General features: G+C 41.2%; 1 protein-coding gene across 1 annotated transcript; it reads left to right on the forward strand.

Annotated features, from left to right (window-relative positions):
• The first annotated feature begins 343 nt into the window (after positions 1-343).
• Positions 344-16,156, forward strand: shpk (sedoheptulokinase). The gene is made up of 7 exons (XM_081365558.1): positions 344-790; positions 3,318-3,459; positions 3,612-3,795; positions 3,891-4,043; positions 11,631-11,806; positions 14,795-14,995; positions 15,354-16,156. Exons 1-7 carry the CDS (start codon positions 632-634, stop codon positions 15,746-15,748), a joined length of 1,410 nt encoding a protein of 469 aa, XP_081221684.1. The 5' UTR covers positions 344-631; the 3' UTR covers positions 15,749-16,156.
• Positions 16,157-16,860: the final 704 nt, after the last annotated feature.

A 16,860-nucleotide genomic window follows, 5' to 3' on the forward strand; every position in this document is an offset into this window, starting at 1 on the left:
TTTAATACAAATCTAGTTCTAATTTTGTTTAATCTTCATGCCCAACTTGTACTTCATTTCAAACAATAATATGTCTAGTAATACACGTTTGTGTATTATTAGACTCTGAACTCTGAACAACATTACGGTTTAAATATATGCTTATTTCATTTACCTTACCTTTCACCCACTCTACGGGATCCGCGAAGGTTCAAAATGGTGATGGGACGTAAGAATCATTTGTGAGATTCGGTTCGTTCGAACTCGATTTGACACTCAAGAAAAATACATCAACGTATTAATAACTTATGGGTGTTTATGAATACGACATATTCAAAAGAGACGGTTCTCGGTCTATAAGAGCTCTTCGCGAACTGAACAAATTATTCAATCCGATTCTTAAATGAATCATCTAGAACAGTTTTTTTGAACCGGTTCAACATATTCATTCTAAAGATTCGAATCAAAAGCGATTCGTTCATATTCATTCTAAAGATTCGAATCAAAAGCGATTCGTTCATCAATCGGACATCGCTAGATCGGGTCATCAACAACAACGTAGTAAAATTCAGAGCAGTTTATTTTCGTGTGCAATGACACATACTGCACATTTTCCTTTGACTGTACACAAGTAGTGATTTCTTTAGAGATCATGGCGACGTTACAGAGTTGTTCTGGTGACTTTGTTCTCGGCATGGATCTGGGCACCACATCAGTTAAAGTCGTGCTGCTGGAGGCACAGTCCAACAGAGTGACAGACAGTAGAAGTTTCCCTACAAACTCTGATATCAGCTGCACCACAGACACACATGTAGGTAACAGATATTTGATTAAAGCGATGGCAGTCGAACGATACAGTTAGACTATAGAGAGAAATTAACCTCAGGAAGTATTGTGGGAAAACACATGATACAGTGTACATGTACCATGGCAAACGTTATGTGGTAACGTTACTTTTGTTATACTTAGAGTGTTTCATAGATATATTTTATTATACTCTTTACACACTATTTATTTATTGATTTGTTTATTTATTGGCTTATTTATTATTTTATTTTATTTATTTATTGACATTTTATATATTTATTGACATCCATTAACTATTTATTGATCTACAGTGAGGAAAATAAGTATTTGAACACCCTGTTATTTTGCAAGTTCTCCCACTTAGAAATCATGGAGGGGTCTGAAATTGTCATCGTAGGTGCATGTCCACTGTGAGAGACATAATCTAAAAAAGAAAAATCTAGAAATCACAATGTATGATTTTTTAACTATTTATTTGTGTGATACAACTGCAAATAAGTATTTGAACACCTGAGAAAATCAATGTTAATATTTGGTACAGTAGCCTTTGTTTGCAATTACAGAGGTCAAACGTTTCCTGTAGTTTTTCACCAGGTTTGCACACACTGCAGGAGGGATTTTGGCCCACTCCTCCACACAGATCTTCTCTACATCAGTCAGGTTTCTGGGCTGTCGCTGAGAAACACGGAGTTTGAGCTCCCTCCAAAGATTCTCTATTGGGTTTAGGTCTGGAGACTGGCTAGGCAACGCCAGAACCTTGATATGCTTCTTACAGAGCCACTCCTTGGTTATCCTGGCTGTGTGCTTCGGGTCATTGTCATGTTGGAAGACCCAGCCTTGACCCATCTTCAATGCTCTAACTGAGGGAAGGAGGTTGTTCCCCAAAATCTCGCAATACATGGCCCCGGTCATCCTCTCCTTAATACAGTGCAGTCGCCCTGTCCCATGTGCAGAAAAACACACCCAAAGCATGATGCTACCACCCCCATGCTTCACAGTAGGGATGGTGTTCTTGGGATGGTACTCATCATTCTTCTTCCTCCAAACACGTTTAGTGGAATTATGACCAAAAAGTTCTATTTTGGTCTCATCTGACCACATGACTTTCTCCCATGACTCCTCTGGATCATCCAAATGGTCATTGGCAAACTTAAGACGGGCCTTGACATGTGCTGGTTTAAAGGGATAGTTCACTTTGAAATAAAATTTTGGTATGTTTTAGCTTACCTCAAGGGCATCCAAGATGTAGGTGTCTTTTTTTCCGCAGTAGTTTCAATTTTGATATTTTTAGGCCAAACCGTTCTTGTCTGTCAGTCATATAATGCAGGTATACGGTCACTGTCTCAAAGAGCAAGCACAGAGTCCAAATTAAAACAATTCCACATCGTCCAAATTAAACAATTCCCCATCGTAAGTACACATTGATGGCCTAAGACACGAAACGAGCGGTTTGTGTGAGAAAACGAACAGTATTTATATCGTCTTGAACACAGCCGCGTCCAAATGATCTGAGGGCGCGGGCGGGTATAGATATGTACACTAGATGTCGCCTTGGCTATGTGAGATCTTGCATGGAGCCCCAGTCCGAGGGAGATTGACAGTCATGTTTAGCTTCTTCCATTTTCTAATGATTGCTCCAATAGTGGACCTTTTTTCACCAAGCTGCTTGGCAATTTCCCCGTAGCCCTTTCCAGCCTTGTGGAGGTGTACATTTTGTCTCTAGTGTCTTTGGACAGCTCTTTGGTCTTGGCCATGTTAGTAGTTGGATTCTTACTGATTGTATGGGGTGGACAGGTGTCTTTATGCAGCTAACGACCTCAAACAGGTGCATCTAATTTAGGATAATAAATGGAGTGGAGGTGAACATTTTAAAGGCAGACTAACAGGTCTTTGAGGGTCAGAATTCTAGCTGATAGACAGGTGTTCAAATACTTATTTGCAGCTGTATCATACAAATAAATAGTTAAAAAAATCATATTTTGTGATTTTTTTTTTTTTAGATTATGTCTCTCACAGTGGACATGCACCTACGATGACAATTTCAGACCCCTCCATGATTTCCAAGTGGAAGAACTTGCAAAATAGCAGGGTGTTCAAATACTTATTTTCCTCACTGTATATTCTGTAATAATAAAACAATATCATGTTTATATTTACCTATACTTACCTGTAGTGTGAAATCCTTTAACATGGGCATCCTACATCTATCCTGCTACAGAAGAGAAAATTAAAACTCAACTTATAATTTATATAAATACCAGAAGTGGGTAATAATTATTACCAGAACCTGGTGCTCCACCCTAGCAGAACTTAGGAGGGGTAAATCCTAAGAGAGCAGGGGACGGACGCTACATACACACACACACACACACACACACACACACACACACACACACACACATATATATATATATATATATATATATATATAGAGAGAGAGAGAGAGAGAGAGAGAGAGAGAGAGAGAGAGAGAGAGGGGGGGGGGTTTGTTTAATGTACTTTATTTACTGTTGTTGTTGTTGTTGTAATAGGCCAAAGAGCAGGATCCTGCACTAATAATTGCCGCTCTGGACCAGTGCATGGACGCTTTACCCAAAGACAAGCTGAAAAAAGTCAAGTGCATTGGAGTATGTGGACAAATGCATGGCATTGTGTTATGGAAATCTAAATCAGGTTAAACACTAAACACATCATTGAACAACTATTAAAAGCATGTTTAATGCTTCTGGCATTGTGGTTTGGAACTGTGGTGAAGGCACTCATGATCATTCATAAATCCTAAATTAAATGGTATCAATAATTGTACTGTCATCCATCTCCATTAGGCTGTGAATGGCTAAGTAAAGATGAAATCATTAGATTCATTCCCAAAGACGTCAGTCAGCTGATCACCTGGCAGGATGGGCGCTGCAGCGCTGACTTCTTGTCTTCCATACCTAAACCAGACTCCAACCTGAGTGTGGCCACTGGCTTTGGTTGTGCCACCATTTTCTGGTATATGAAACACAGGTAGAATCACACTCAAGATTTCAGACTAAATTATTTCAGCAAAAATACAATTGTTTCGCACTGAATTTGTTTTTAATGATATGTCATTGATTCAGGCCGGAGTTCCTGTCAGACTTCAGTGATGCAGGCACCATCCAAGACTATGTGGTTTCCATGCTGGGAGGTCTTGACAAATGTGTCATGACTAGACAAAATGCTGCCAGCTGGGGTTACTTTAACACAACCACCAACCAATGGAACACACAAATGTGAGTCAAGTCTGATATTATATTTAGAGGTGGCCTTTGCAATTCAGAGACCTGTTTAAAGAAAGAGTTTGATCATTGTCACTCTCTCCACTCAGATACCATGGACAGCATAATGACCAGACATTGAGAGCAAAGAAAGAAAAATTGGAGAACAGGGATTAAGGCCTAGACAAGTGGTTTAATAGAAATAAGTAATACAATACGAATATGAATAGTCTACATCAAGGAAATATTTTACACTTACTTCGATTGTGACGTTTAGAACTTGGTTTTCTGACAACGGAGTGCTGCAATAACTCTGAAAAGTTTATCCTTATCCAGCAATCTCATAACAAACATTATGTTCAAATGACATCTAGGCAAGTACAGACAGTCTTTCTTGCAGAAGGGTGGACTCCTTTTTCAGTAGGTGTCAGCAAATCATTGTCTTAACGAGTGAGTCATTGAATCATTCAAACGATTCATTAAAAAAATGTCTGATTCATTCAGGGACAAAGCATGCTGTGTTCGAAATCACCCCCTATACCCTCATTCACTATTCCCTACATTACTCAACTTATATAGTCCACTTGAAGGAGTAAATGAAAATGAGTGAGTGAATTTGGACACTGAGTGTGCTGACGCTTTTGCATAGTTTGTGCTTGCTGTTTAATAATCATTTGAAACTTAGCAAACTGGCAGCTCCAGTAGTAAAGAAAATATTTATTTTGAACTCTGTTATGGAAGCTAGCATGGATGAATCTTAATTAAACAATTTAATAACCAATTAAAAAGGAATTTATTCCTGTTTGATATTACACTACCCACATTAGACCAGCGGATTGGAAAATGGATGGATGGATGATGCAGCTGCGGGCACCATCTTCTGTTGAGACGCGGGAATTCATTCAGCATGACCCTCACAGTGCATTATGGATATTCTCTAGCTGTTAAACTTACATCAGTTGTTCACTCGTTTTTGTGGTGCATTGTGGGATTGAATGAGTGCACTCAATAACATCCACTATGGTTTCGGACACCACTACAAATTAGTGGTGGAAATTTTGATTCTTTCCAGAGACTCGTTCATTTTCAGTTCGTTCACCAAAATGATTCGTTCAGTGACAATTTCTTCCTATTACATAAATACTGCAGCAGGTGGCGAAAAAGAGTGTATTTTATGCTATGTTTTAACAAACGTATTTACTTGTTACAAAAAAACTGATTTGGCTTTGTTAAAATTTGTGCCTTATTTACTAAATTAATAAAATAAGTCTAAATAAGAGGTTCAGATGACCAAACCAAGGTTTTCTTGCATAATTAACATTTTAATTGTTTGGTCAGACATGCACATTCATAAATCTGGGATTATATTAAACATTGAGTTATGTAATGTATGTTAAATATGATTATATGCACACCTATAACTGCGCTTTGAATGAGATTGAATCACATGCTAAATGACCGATCTACCCAGTAGGCTACTCTCATTCACGAACGAAATGTACCAGTTTGGTCAATTCGTTTACGAAAGAGATCTCTCTCTCTCGTTCAGACTCGAAACAGAGCGATCTCTGAACTGAAATGTTATTTGCTAACGTTACGCAAATGAGACCTAACCAATACTGTCATATTTTTTGGTTTGTTTTAGTTTTTAGAGAAGTGCATATGACATGAATAAAACGTAATTAATTCATTTTTGATTATACAAAATGAACACAAGTAGTATAGTAAAGTGCAAAATACCACAAAACTAAGTCTAAAACATAGGGTTGTGACGATGAGGAAATTTCTCCACCGGTTAATCGACATGTGACAACACCGGTAATACCGGTATCACCGTGGGGGTGGGGGTTTCCTCTTTTTTCTGCTTTTAAATAGCTTATAAATGCGTGAGTATTATACTTTCACTTTCAGTTTTGCGGGAATTGGCAATTCGCGCGTCAATTGTTTGAATGGACGACAACGAAAATACAAAAAAAAAAATAACTTTTATTAACATAACGAAAAAAAACAACAACAATGCTACAGGCTGAAAAAACTGTGGAAGTTGGAACCAAACAAATAACACCATAGAACGTTTATTTCGTAGCCTATGTTAGAATGTTTTTAAAATGAATATATATATATATATTGTGCATCGCTTAAATGCATCACTAATTGATGGCTGCACCTGTTCGTCTGGCTTCTGCGGTCGATTTTTTACTGCATTGCCCATTTTGGCAGCCTCTTTCTTGTGGTGCGCTTGAAGGTGCGTGTATAAATTAGTTGTGTTTCCTCCAGATGCTGCCACCTTTGTCAGGCAAAGTTTGCAGATAGCCTCATTAACATTTTCAGGTTCCCTTTTTGCATTTGGTTTGAACCCAAAATATTGCCAAACAGGCGCTTTTGCGTTGCGTTTCGACACTAAATCGTCCGCCATTCTTTTTCTGTAAATTCGACTCCTCTCGTTCTTCCACGTGATAAATGAAAGATGACGCATTGTAGCTATGTTCAGTTTTTAATTATAGTGTATGCTCTCGTCTTAAGTAAATTATTTTGAATTATATTTTCCATTTAATTCAAATAAATATTTAATAAAAAAAACAAATACTTAAAAAAAATGTGGGGACGGTGTCACGGTGAAAAGCGATGTCACCGGTATTGCGTCTTAAAACCGGTAACACCGTCAACACCGTCTATCGTGGCAAGCCTACTAAAACACACAAACAAAATAAAAGAAAGGTAAAGAGAAGTGTAAATTTAAATAAAGTAAACAGTCAAGTACAAAATGACTGTTAATTTGTCTTTGTTAGCCTATATTTAACCATGCTTGCGTTATTAAATTGTTTTCATTACAATGGTAAAGTGTAAATTTCCTTCTTTGATGCAAATATGCTGACTACACAAACCCAGCTCTATCGGTTCGCCATCATTATCGTTCAAACAACTGGTTCTTTTCGTTCACGAACGACATGTACCAGTTCGTTCACGAGAAGATCTCTCTCTCTCGTTCAGACTCAAAAGCAACTCGGTCACAGTCAGTGAAGGGCGTATTCGTTCACTACATCCAACAAATCACATGCTCCGTCACATCTCATACTCGAAGGCTATTGGCTTGAGGTTTAGTCATTCTTGACAGGTTGAAAACACAGAGCTACCCGGTTCACTGAGCTGCGCATGCGCTGCTAATAGCGCCGCGCGGCTGTGGAGGGAGGAATTTCAGTGAACGAGAAATATGAGTCAATGGATTACGTGAACAAGAACGATTCGTTCACCTAAAAGATTCATTCAAAAACTTAACATCACTTCTACAAATGTCTGTTCCCTAAAACAGTGCCCTATTTAATAGGGATGATTTCGGACACAGCTGCAGTCTTTATGAGTTGAGTCATTCATTAGACGGATTCAATTAAAAACGTGGATTTATACAGTAACGAAACATCAATGTTGCTATGTCTCTACGTGCCATGAAACGTGCCATGTCTCTACTTTCTCGTTTATTAACTGTTGTATAAAATCAATATCACATTTGCAATAGTGCTGATATTGGGGAAAACAGCATTCTTGCTTGTGTGTGATGTTGCTTAACTATCCTGTTATAAATATTAAAAACAAGAACTTATTTAGGGACATTTTCCCCCATATGTTGAATTTTTGGGGCATTTAAAATGTTATTTTTTTTTTTATGACATTTTTGCCCTGAGCCCCCATTAATTTCCACACCTTGTGTGTGAGGTGTGATATTGGGGGGCAGGGCTCTTTTCGAGCACAAGCGGAAGCCCCTTCTGTTGCGAGTCCCATTTCAAGTGAAACGTCTAGGTTACATATGGTAACCCTCGTTCCCTGAGGGAGGGAACGGAGACGTACGTCGTGACCAACTGATAGGAATCTCGCTAGAGAGGCCAATCTACTTCGAGTGAAACTAAAACGAGCCAATACACATTGGCATGCAATCATTTGCATCAGCTGTTCAGTCTCGCAGCACAGGTATATAATGAGCAGAAGGTGCGATTGCATTTCAGTTTTTTGCTGAGGAGCCAAGCCTGATAAGCTGGTCACCCCGGCAGGCAGCAGCAGATGTGGCAACGGGGTGTACGTCTCCGTTCCCTCCCTCAGGGAACGAGGGTTACCATATGTAACCGAGACGTTCCCTTATCGGTCGGTCACTTCTACGTACGTTGTGACCGACTGATAGGAATCCCTACCAAAGCGCCACAGCTGCTGCACCCTTATATAATGGTAGGGGAAACACTGGAGTCCTTGTTTGATGTCTGATTGCACTTCTGAGTTCCATTCCTGTTTTGTTTCTTGTTTTTTGGACTGTCTTTGTATGGATTTTGACCCTTTGCCTGGCTGGTTTTATGATTACGGATTACCCCATTAAACTGCACATGGTTCTTACCTTTTTGTGTGCATATCGTGACAGAAGGACTCCATCAAAATGTATAGATCCAGCACGGGTTTTCGTATCCTTCCCCCAACCATTGAGAAGGAGAGGAGGGGACGACTCTGTAATTTAGCGACCCTACGTCAGCAGGGCCAGACGGTGGGTTGTCTGTCTCGGGTATTTTGGACTCTTTTTGGACATTTTGGCATGGGTTATAATGATGCAGCACTGAAGGATATTTTTAATAACTGCCTTGATGACCCTTTGCCTCGGTGGGAGATGAAGGGGCTTGAAATCCTGGACTTTTGGGGTTTCACTACGTATCTACATCATCATAGCCAATGGGCAACACCAGCTACGCCCGTCTCTTCAGGCAAGATGGCCGCCATGCCCTTGCAAGTGACTGTAGCACCCCCAGAGTCGACCGAAGACGCTGCAGCGCCCCCAGAGGCGGTAAGCTTGATGCCACCGCCTCACAATCATAAACGGAGGAATAGGAGGAAGCAGGCGTCCACCGTCCCTCAAGGCCCGGAGGCCGTCCCAGAGCAGCCCGCTGTCGTACAAGCTGCTCGCCCTGCCGACTCCGCCCAAGCTGCTCGCCCTGCCGACTCCGCCCAAGCTGCTCGCCCTGCCGACTCCGCCCAAGCTGCTCGCCCTGCCGACTCCGCCTAAGCTGCTCGCCCTGCCGGCTCCGCCCCTGATGCCTGCCTTGCTTGCTCCGATCAAGCTTCCGGCTCCGTCCTGGGCTCCCGAACAGCAGGTTCCGCACTGGCTGTCTGCACAGCCGGTTCCGCCCTGGCCTCCTGAATGGCAGGTCCCGCCCTGGCCGTCTGCACAGCCTGCTCTGCACTGGCCTCCCGAATGGCAGGTTCTGCCCTGGCCGCCCAAATGGCGGGTGCCTCCCTGGCCGTCTGCACAGCCTGCTCTGCACTGGCCTCCCGAATGGCAGGTTCTGCCCTGGCCGCCCAAATGGCGGGTGCCTCCCTGGCCGTCTGCACAGCCTGCTCCGCACTGGTCTCCCGAATGGCAGGTTCCATCCTGGCCTCCCGAACGGCAGGTCACGCCCTGGTCGTCTGCACGGTCTGCTCCACCCTGGACGCCTGTTCAGCCTGCTCCGCCCTGGACCCCTGAACGTTCTGATCCGCCACCTGTTAAGCCATCAGCTCCTGTTCTTGTTCTCCATGGACCAGGCCCCCCATCCCTCCCCCGATCCTCCACCGTTCCACCTCCCTCCTGGACTCTTGTTTTTTCAGAGGAGCGTCTGGTAGGCGCTCCTTAGAGGGGGGGTAATGTCACAGTGTCTGGTTGGTGTACCCTGGGTGTCCACTAGAGGTCTCTTCCCCATACCGTCACCACCACTTCATGAACTGCATTTCCCATAATCCTTTGTCATTGCACACAGCTGTTCCCACTCACATTGTTTGTATGTCTATTTATACCCTATACCCGAGAAGAACACCACTTGACGAACAGGTTCCACTTCAAGGCGTACGCACGTCTTGTAGATGGCGCTTGCGCTGAAGTGATGGTGTTAAGTACCTCTCGGGGTAAGTCACCTAGAACCTCCGCATCCCGTCCAGGGACCAGACATGGAGTTTCCAGAGGTCCGGACGTGGGTGCCAGGGAGGAACTATCACGAGGAGCATGAGTTCTGGGAACCAAGTCCGGATGGGCCAATAGGGAGCCACCCTTCTGGCCCATCCGGACCTGCTCCTCGTCCTCCCTGACTTTGCACAGGTTCTGTGAAAGTAGGCTCACTGGGGGAAATGCATATTTGGCCCTGGGGCAAGCTGTGTGCCAGTGCGTCCGTGCCAAGTGTTACCTCAGTCAGGGAGTAAAACAGCTGTCAGTGGGAGGTCTCTGAGGAGGCAAACAGGTCTATCTGAGCCTCCCCGAACTCCCTCCAGTTGATGTGCCAATGCAGTTGGGGGCCCGTCCACACCCCTGACACTGCATGCCCGTTGTACATGGCACCCCAGCCAGTGGCAGAGGCATCTGTGAATACCACAGCATGCCTGGACACCTGTTCCAGGGGGACTCCTGCCCGCAGGAATGAGGGGTCTAACCACGGGCTGAAGGTCTGGCGGCACGCCGGTGTGATTGTCACCCAGTGAGTGCCGTGATGCTGAGAACCAGCGCGCGCCACCCCGAGATACCAATCATCCAGCCTCGAGGGCTCAGGACACGGTGTAGGGTTTCACACGAGCCCGATCCTGTTGTCGGCCCGGGAAAGCATGGCCATCATCTCCGGGTCCGTCTCCGGTTCCTAGGGGGTTGGTTCCCCGAAGGAAGCGCGCTCACCGGGATCCTCAGGTCTCCCGTGTCAGAGCCTGAAGCAACCCTCTGATGAGGGTTAGATCAAGGCGCAGGCACGGGGACTCCGCCCCTTTGCAGGAACGAGAGTCTCGACCGCAGCTCCGAGACGGTCATCTTCCCAAAATGGGTACACGACTCATCCACGAAGGCTGCCTCAGTGTGTTCGAAGCCCAGACACACGAGGCAGCGATCGTGACCATCCCACGATCCCAGGTAATTACCGCATCCAGAAACATCCAGAACGTCATCTTTTTTTATTTTTTTTAAGACGCGCTCTATCTGTGTAAGCTCTCTTAGGGACTGCTCTCACTGGTGCTGAGGCACGTAGGGGAATGGTCACTTCGAATACAGACAGAAATGTGCACCTGTCTGTGCGCTGTTTCTCTCTCGCTGGTCTTACCAGCCGTGAAAACGTCTGTTGAGCGCTCTCACTGCACACCTTACCAGCTGTGACAACAGCTTTTTGTTTGCTCAAGGCAAAACAAAAAAGATAGAGAAGAGAGAGAAAAGAAGACCGCTCGCGCTGCTGTGCCGTGCTGTGCACGCCCGCACAAAAGTGGAGAAGTCAGAGAAAAAAGCTGGCTCGAAGTTTCTCAGTCTCCTGGGAGTTTGTAGAGAGCATCGAAGTGCTTGGCTCTGAAGCAAAAAGCTGAAATGCAATCACACCTGCTGCTCATTATATACTCGCGCTGCAACGCTGAATAGCTGATGCAAATGATTGCATGCCAATGTGTATTTGCTCGTTTTAGTTTCACTCAAAGTAGATTCACAACGTACGTGGAAGTGACCGACCTATAAGGGAACTGACTCTAACTAATCTATGATGTTTAATATTACAGTTACTCTGTGTTGAACTGAATGCCTGTGTTTGGATGAGTCTCTGCAACAGCATGAATTGACTGTGTTTATATATTATCCTCCAGTCTGAAGGATGCGGGTTTCCCTGTGCACCTCTTGCCTGTGGTGGTGGAGTCAGGAGCTGTGGCTGGTTACACTTCCTCTGAGTGGTACGGCATCCCTGCTCACACACCGGTCGGGGCGGCGCTGGGAGACTTCCAATGTAGTGTGTACTCCTGCATGACTGACAAAGGAGATGCAGGTGCAGTGTTGATTAGATGCCTCTTTTTTAGAATTTTCTAAAATTCATTGACTTGGTCTGTAAATGACCTACAGTCATGACCTACAGACTATTGTAGTTTTATCAGCTACATACAGTACATACTCAATCTGAGGTCAGTTTATGTGTTTACTAGTTCAGCCTCCAGGTGGAGATGTTATGCGACTGCAATGAGCACATGTAAACATGGCAGATTTTGTACTCAGATTTCAGCGTCCTCTCTCAAGGGCATGGGCATGAGGGATATTATGTGTTTTATGGGTTCTTGTAAATTTGATATTTCTGCGCAGCAGCTCAAGCTTATGCTAAAAAAAGGACTGTATAGTATGTTAAATACTTAAATATGATTTGTTCGGCCATAAATATGTTTACCCATTTTTGTTAAAACCAAAAAATGTGCTAAAGATTTTATCTACCTGCCATAGATGGTTTTGATTTAATATCTGTCAGTACATGATAGAAATGATTACTTTTATTTGGCAGTGGGGAAATTATGCTGAATGTGCTTTACATGATATTAGCAACAGAAATGCTTTTAGCTATATGATCTCCTGAGGCATTTTTTCTTTTCTTTTTTTAAAAATGAATATGATTTTTTAGTTTGCACAAAACTGTGTAGCAGCTAAACCAGCATGTGTGTGGGCTTGAGTACTTTATACTGCATCCACATCAGTGTTGTGGACTGTAGCATTTTTACTTATACACTAACATTCAAAAATATGGGGTCATTAAGATTTTTTTCGGAAAGAAATTAATGGTTTTATTCCACAAGGACGCATTAAATTGATCCAAAGTGACAGTAAACATATGTTTTTTTTATTTTATAAAATTCACTTACATGTACATACATGTTCTTACACTGTACTTATATTTAAAAAAATATCTGAATGTAATTACAGCTGTAATTAATTTCTGTAATTACATCTATAATTACACTGTTGACCCTTCCCTTACACCCTTAAACCTACCAAAACCACCAAACCTGTGCCTAACCGTACACGTATCCCACCTCAGCAGCAAAAGTGTTTTGCTATACAACATGAACATAATAAGTACATTGTGCTTAATTTTTTATGTAAATACATAGTAGTAAGGACCAGTGTTGTAATGTAACGGAGTACAAATACTTCGTTACTGTACTTAAGTAGAAATTTCACGTATCTGTACTTTACTTCGTTATTTACATTTATGTCAACTTTCACTTTTACTCCACTACATTTCCTAGATAAAATGTATACTTTTACTCCGCTATATTTCCACTAAGCATCTTCGTTACTCGTTACTACAAAATAAAATCAGAAGAAATGTGTGCGACTACAATAAGGGAGGTTTGGCGAATCACTGCTCCTAGACTGCAGTACGCACGGTGCGCGCTCTATTTCAGCGTAATGCTTGTTTGTTGCCATGCCAAAGGAGGAGGAAGCACAACTGAAACCGCCATGGAAGCACGAGAACCTGCCGGAGGACCTGGAGCACGTTTAACTTACAGAGCTGCCAACTCTCACGCATTCACCGTGAGACACACGCAATTGACTTTTTCCACGCGCTCTCACGCCTCACATCAATTTTCTCACGCACAGAAAAATCGCGAAGCAAAGAGGACGACCGACAGACTAGACAGAGCAGGTTACATTATGATATAAAACATTTTTTTTTAACTCAGATTATGTCAATTTTATTACGAAATTCAAAAAATAAATACTGTTTTGGCGCTTGTAAATGTTACGTGACAGTCTGATGACAGATCCCTAGCTCAAGTGAACCGATCATCTGTACTAGCTAATAGTAAAATGAATACTGTTGAAAGATACAGTAGGCCTATAACTTACCGAAATGTTCCTTATACATAATATCGATCAATAAGTGTTTTTCATCAGCGTGAAGAGGTCAATAACATAGCTGGAGGACAATTATGTCACATTTACCTCAGGAAAGCCATTTAATAATAGGCTATAGCACAGTTGGCAAGACAAATAAATAGCTATAGAGAGTATTTTGCTAAATATGTGTTCTATATTACATATTTATTATATTTTACTTATATCATTAAAGTTTTTATTATAATAAAAAAACGCATTCTATTTAATTATTTTTAACCTTAAATAATAGCCTACTACAAGCTAGGGCTCTCTGTATGTTTACAGCATTAGGGGATTTTTTTTAATTTTTTATTTTTAGAAAAATTAACGCAGATCTTGAGTAGCCTACCTAATATTTATACAAATGAGTCAATATTAAATCAAATCACAATTGAATTGAATTGAAATAATAAAAAAGCGTAGCTTACCAGAAATTATAAACATTGTAACATGTCACTAAACCTAATAAAATTCAGTTTAATTACAAAAATGTTAGTGACAATCACAATACACTTATTGTGATGCATTTTTTTTTTACAGCTAAAGGTACATGCAGTGGGAGATAAACGATAACACAAGTAGCCTACAGTGCAGGCTACACAGTCCCTCCAGTTTTTCGCGTTCCGTGATCGCTGAATTCAACGCATAATCAAAAAAAAAAAAACTTTTACTTTTACTTCAATTACTTAAGTACATTAAATATCAGAAAATTACTTTTGATACTTAAGTACAGTATATATCAGATACTTTAAGACTTTTACTTAAGTAATATTCTAAAAGGTAACTTTCACTTCTACCAAAGTCTTTTTCTAGTACAATACTTGTACTTTTACTCAAGTATTGCTTTCTAGTACTTTATACAACACTGGTAAGGACACCTAATATAAAGTGTGACCAAACACATTTATAATGTTAAAAATTATTTGTATTTAAAATAAATTCTATTTTCTAGTTAATGTCTATTCATGAAAGAATCCTGAAAAAAAAGCAACATTTGTGCGCACGAGACTTTCAAAAGTATAAAAAAATCTTAGAAACCCCACACTTTTGAACTGCTGTGTACACAAGGCAGATACACACAAATTAATTGTGAATTATGTTAAATCACTAGTGTTGAACATGAGCACTTCAGCCCAGCTGACATTCGGCATGCCTGCAGAGTTCAGCCCTCCCAGTTCTCCAGACACCCTCTGCCCTGTCGCTTATTTCCCATACTTGCACGGCTCCTATCTGGCAGTGGCCGCATCACTAAATGGAGGCAATGTCATGGCCACCTTCGTCAGAATGCTGGACTCATGGATGAAGGAATTTGGTAAGTCAACAATTGTTAACCTTTTTGACTTTTGACCAATTGACCCTTTTATATCGTAGACTAATCATTTATTCTTTAAAATAGAGATAACAATAAAATTACTCTTCCCCAAGGTCCCCAAGGAACATTTCAGTGATCAGTTTTTAAAAGAACCATTTTTTTCCTTAGTGTGAAGAACATTTTAATAATCTAAAGAACCCTTTTCCATTATAAAGAGTTTTTTGTGTAATGGAAAGGTTCCATGGATGTTAAAGGTTTTACATTAGATGCTAATAAAGAACCTTTATTTTTGAGAGTGTTGTATTCTTGTTGCATGCTTTTGGTTCTCAGGTGTATTATTCATTGTTTTATCTCATAGCATTGGAAGTAAACGAGTCCAGAATCTACTCCCAGCTGATCCAGTCTGCCTTGGCACAGCCTAATACTGACCTAACCGTGACTCCGACTCTTCTAGGAGAGCGGCACGACCCCACCACCAGCGCCAGTGTCTCACAAATCTCGCCCTCTAACCTCTCTCTGGGTCACATGACTCGAGCTGTGTGCAGGGGCATTATTGAAAACCTGGCCACTATGATGCCCCCTGAGAGCATGCAGGCTGCTGGGGTGAGGTGTATTATTGGCAGTGGCAGCGCTCTGTCATGTAACCCCGTTCTGCAACAGGAAGTGGAGAGAGTGTTTCCATTTCCTGTTGTCTACGGAAAAGATGTGGACTCAGCAGTTGGAGTTGCCATGGTGTTTAATGACCAAACATAAGAAGACACTATGCCTATGACGTTTGTCTCGAGACACCTGACCTACTATAATGCTCTCTGGTAGGACTGGTTTTTTTTTTTTTTTTGCTGTTTAGTTAAATGTATAAATAATCACATTTTGCAATTAAGTGTATTTCATTTAAAAATGTTTTAATACTGTACATCCATCAGTTTATAATTGTATACTATATCATTAATTTAACTTATTGATTCATTTTTTGACTGTCAAGATCTACTGTTTAATTTTTTAAATATTTACACTCATTATACAACTATTGTATTGTTGTTTAAAGAATATTTCTGAATTCCATTAAATGACTCAACAGAGCCTTAAAACCACAAAATACTCTTGTTTACAATGTTCAGTGGCATTTCAGATGTTAATAAACAGTTGGATTCTGATTCATCAAATTTCAAGCTGTTTTTATTCTAATTCTTTTGTTATAATTGAGTTTATGCTGTATATAATAAATATATAGCAAAAAATTTATTTTAAAAATAAGATAGAGGGTACATTTTTAACTGTTAATATAAGACAGGGATGGGAGGGATTAAACAAACTATGGGAAGGTCTAATAAAAAGGATGATCATTTTGTAAGTAAAAGCCAAACTTTCATTAACCACTTAAATAACTTTTATGGCAGATTTGACAATGTGGACGGTAAGACAGAATGTGATGAGATGTGTAAAAATCTCCCTGCAGAAACATCAATAGTTATTAATGAAGCTGATGTTATTGCAAGCCTTAGTAAATTGAGGCCAAATAAGACCACTGGCCCAGATGGTTTATAAGCCCGCCTTCTTAAAGACTGTGCTACTCAATTAAAATGAGTTTTTGCAAGGCTGTTCCAGCTTCTTTTGGACACATGTACAGTGCCGAAACTGTGGAAATGATCAATAATTAGCCCTGTGGCACAAAGGCCAGGTGCGAGTGTGCTAAATGATTTCCGGTCTATTGGAATAACTTCTATATTGTGCAAAACTATGGAGCAAGTTTTGGCTAATCATCTAACTTCAACTGTTGCCTCTAGGTTAGATCCACTTCAGTTTGCATATAAGAGTAACAGAGGCACAGATGATGCTGTACTGACCCTGCTTAATACAGTTACAAA

The sequence above is a fragment of the Scardinius erythrophthalmus genome (genome assembly GCF_964197995.2).
Source record: "Scardinius erythrophthalmus genome assembly, chromosome: 5".
NCBI lineage: Eukaryota > Metazoa > Chordata > Actinopteri > Cypriniformes > Leuciscidae > Scardinius > Scardinius erythrophthalmus.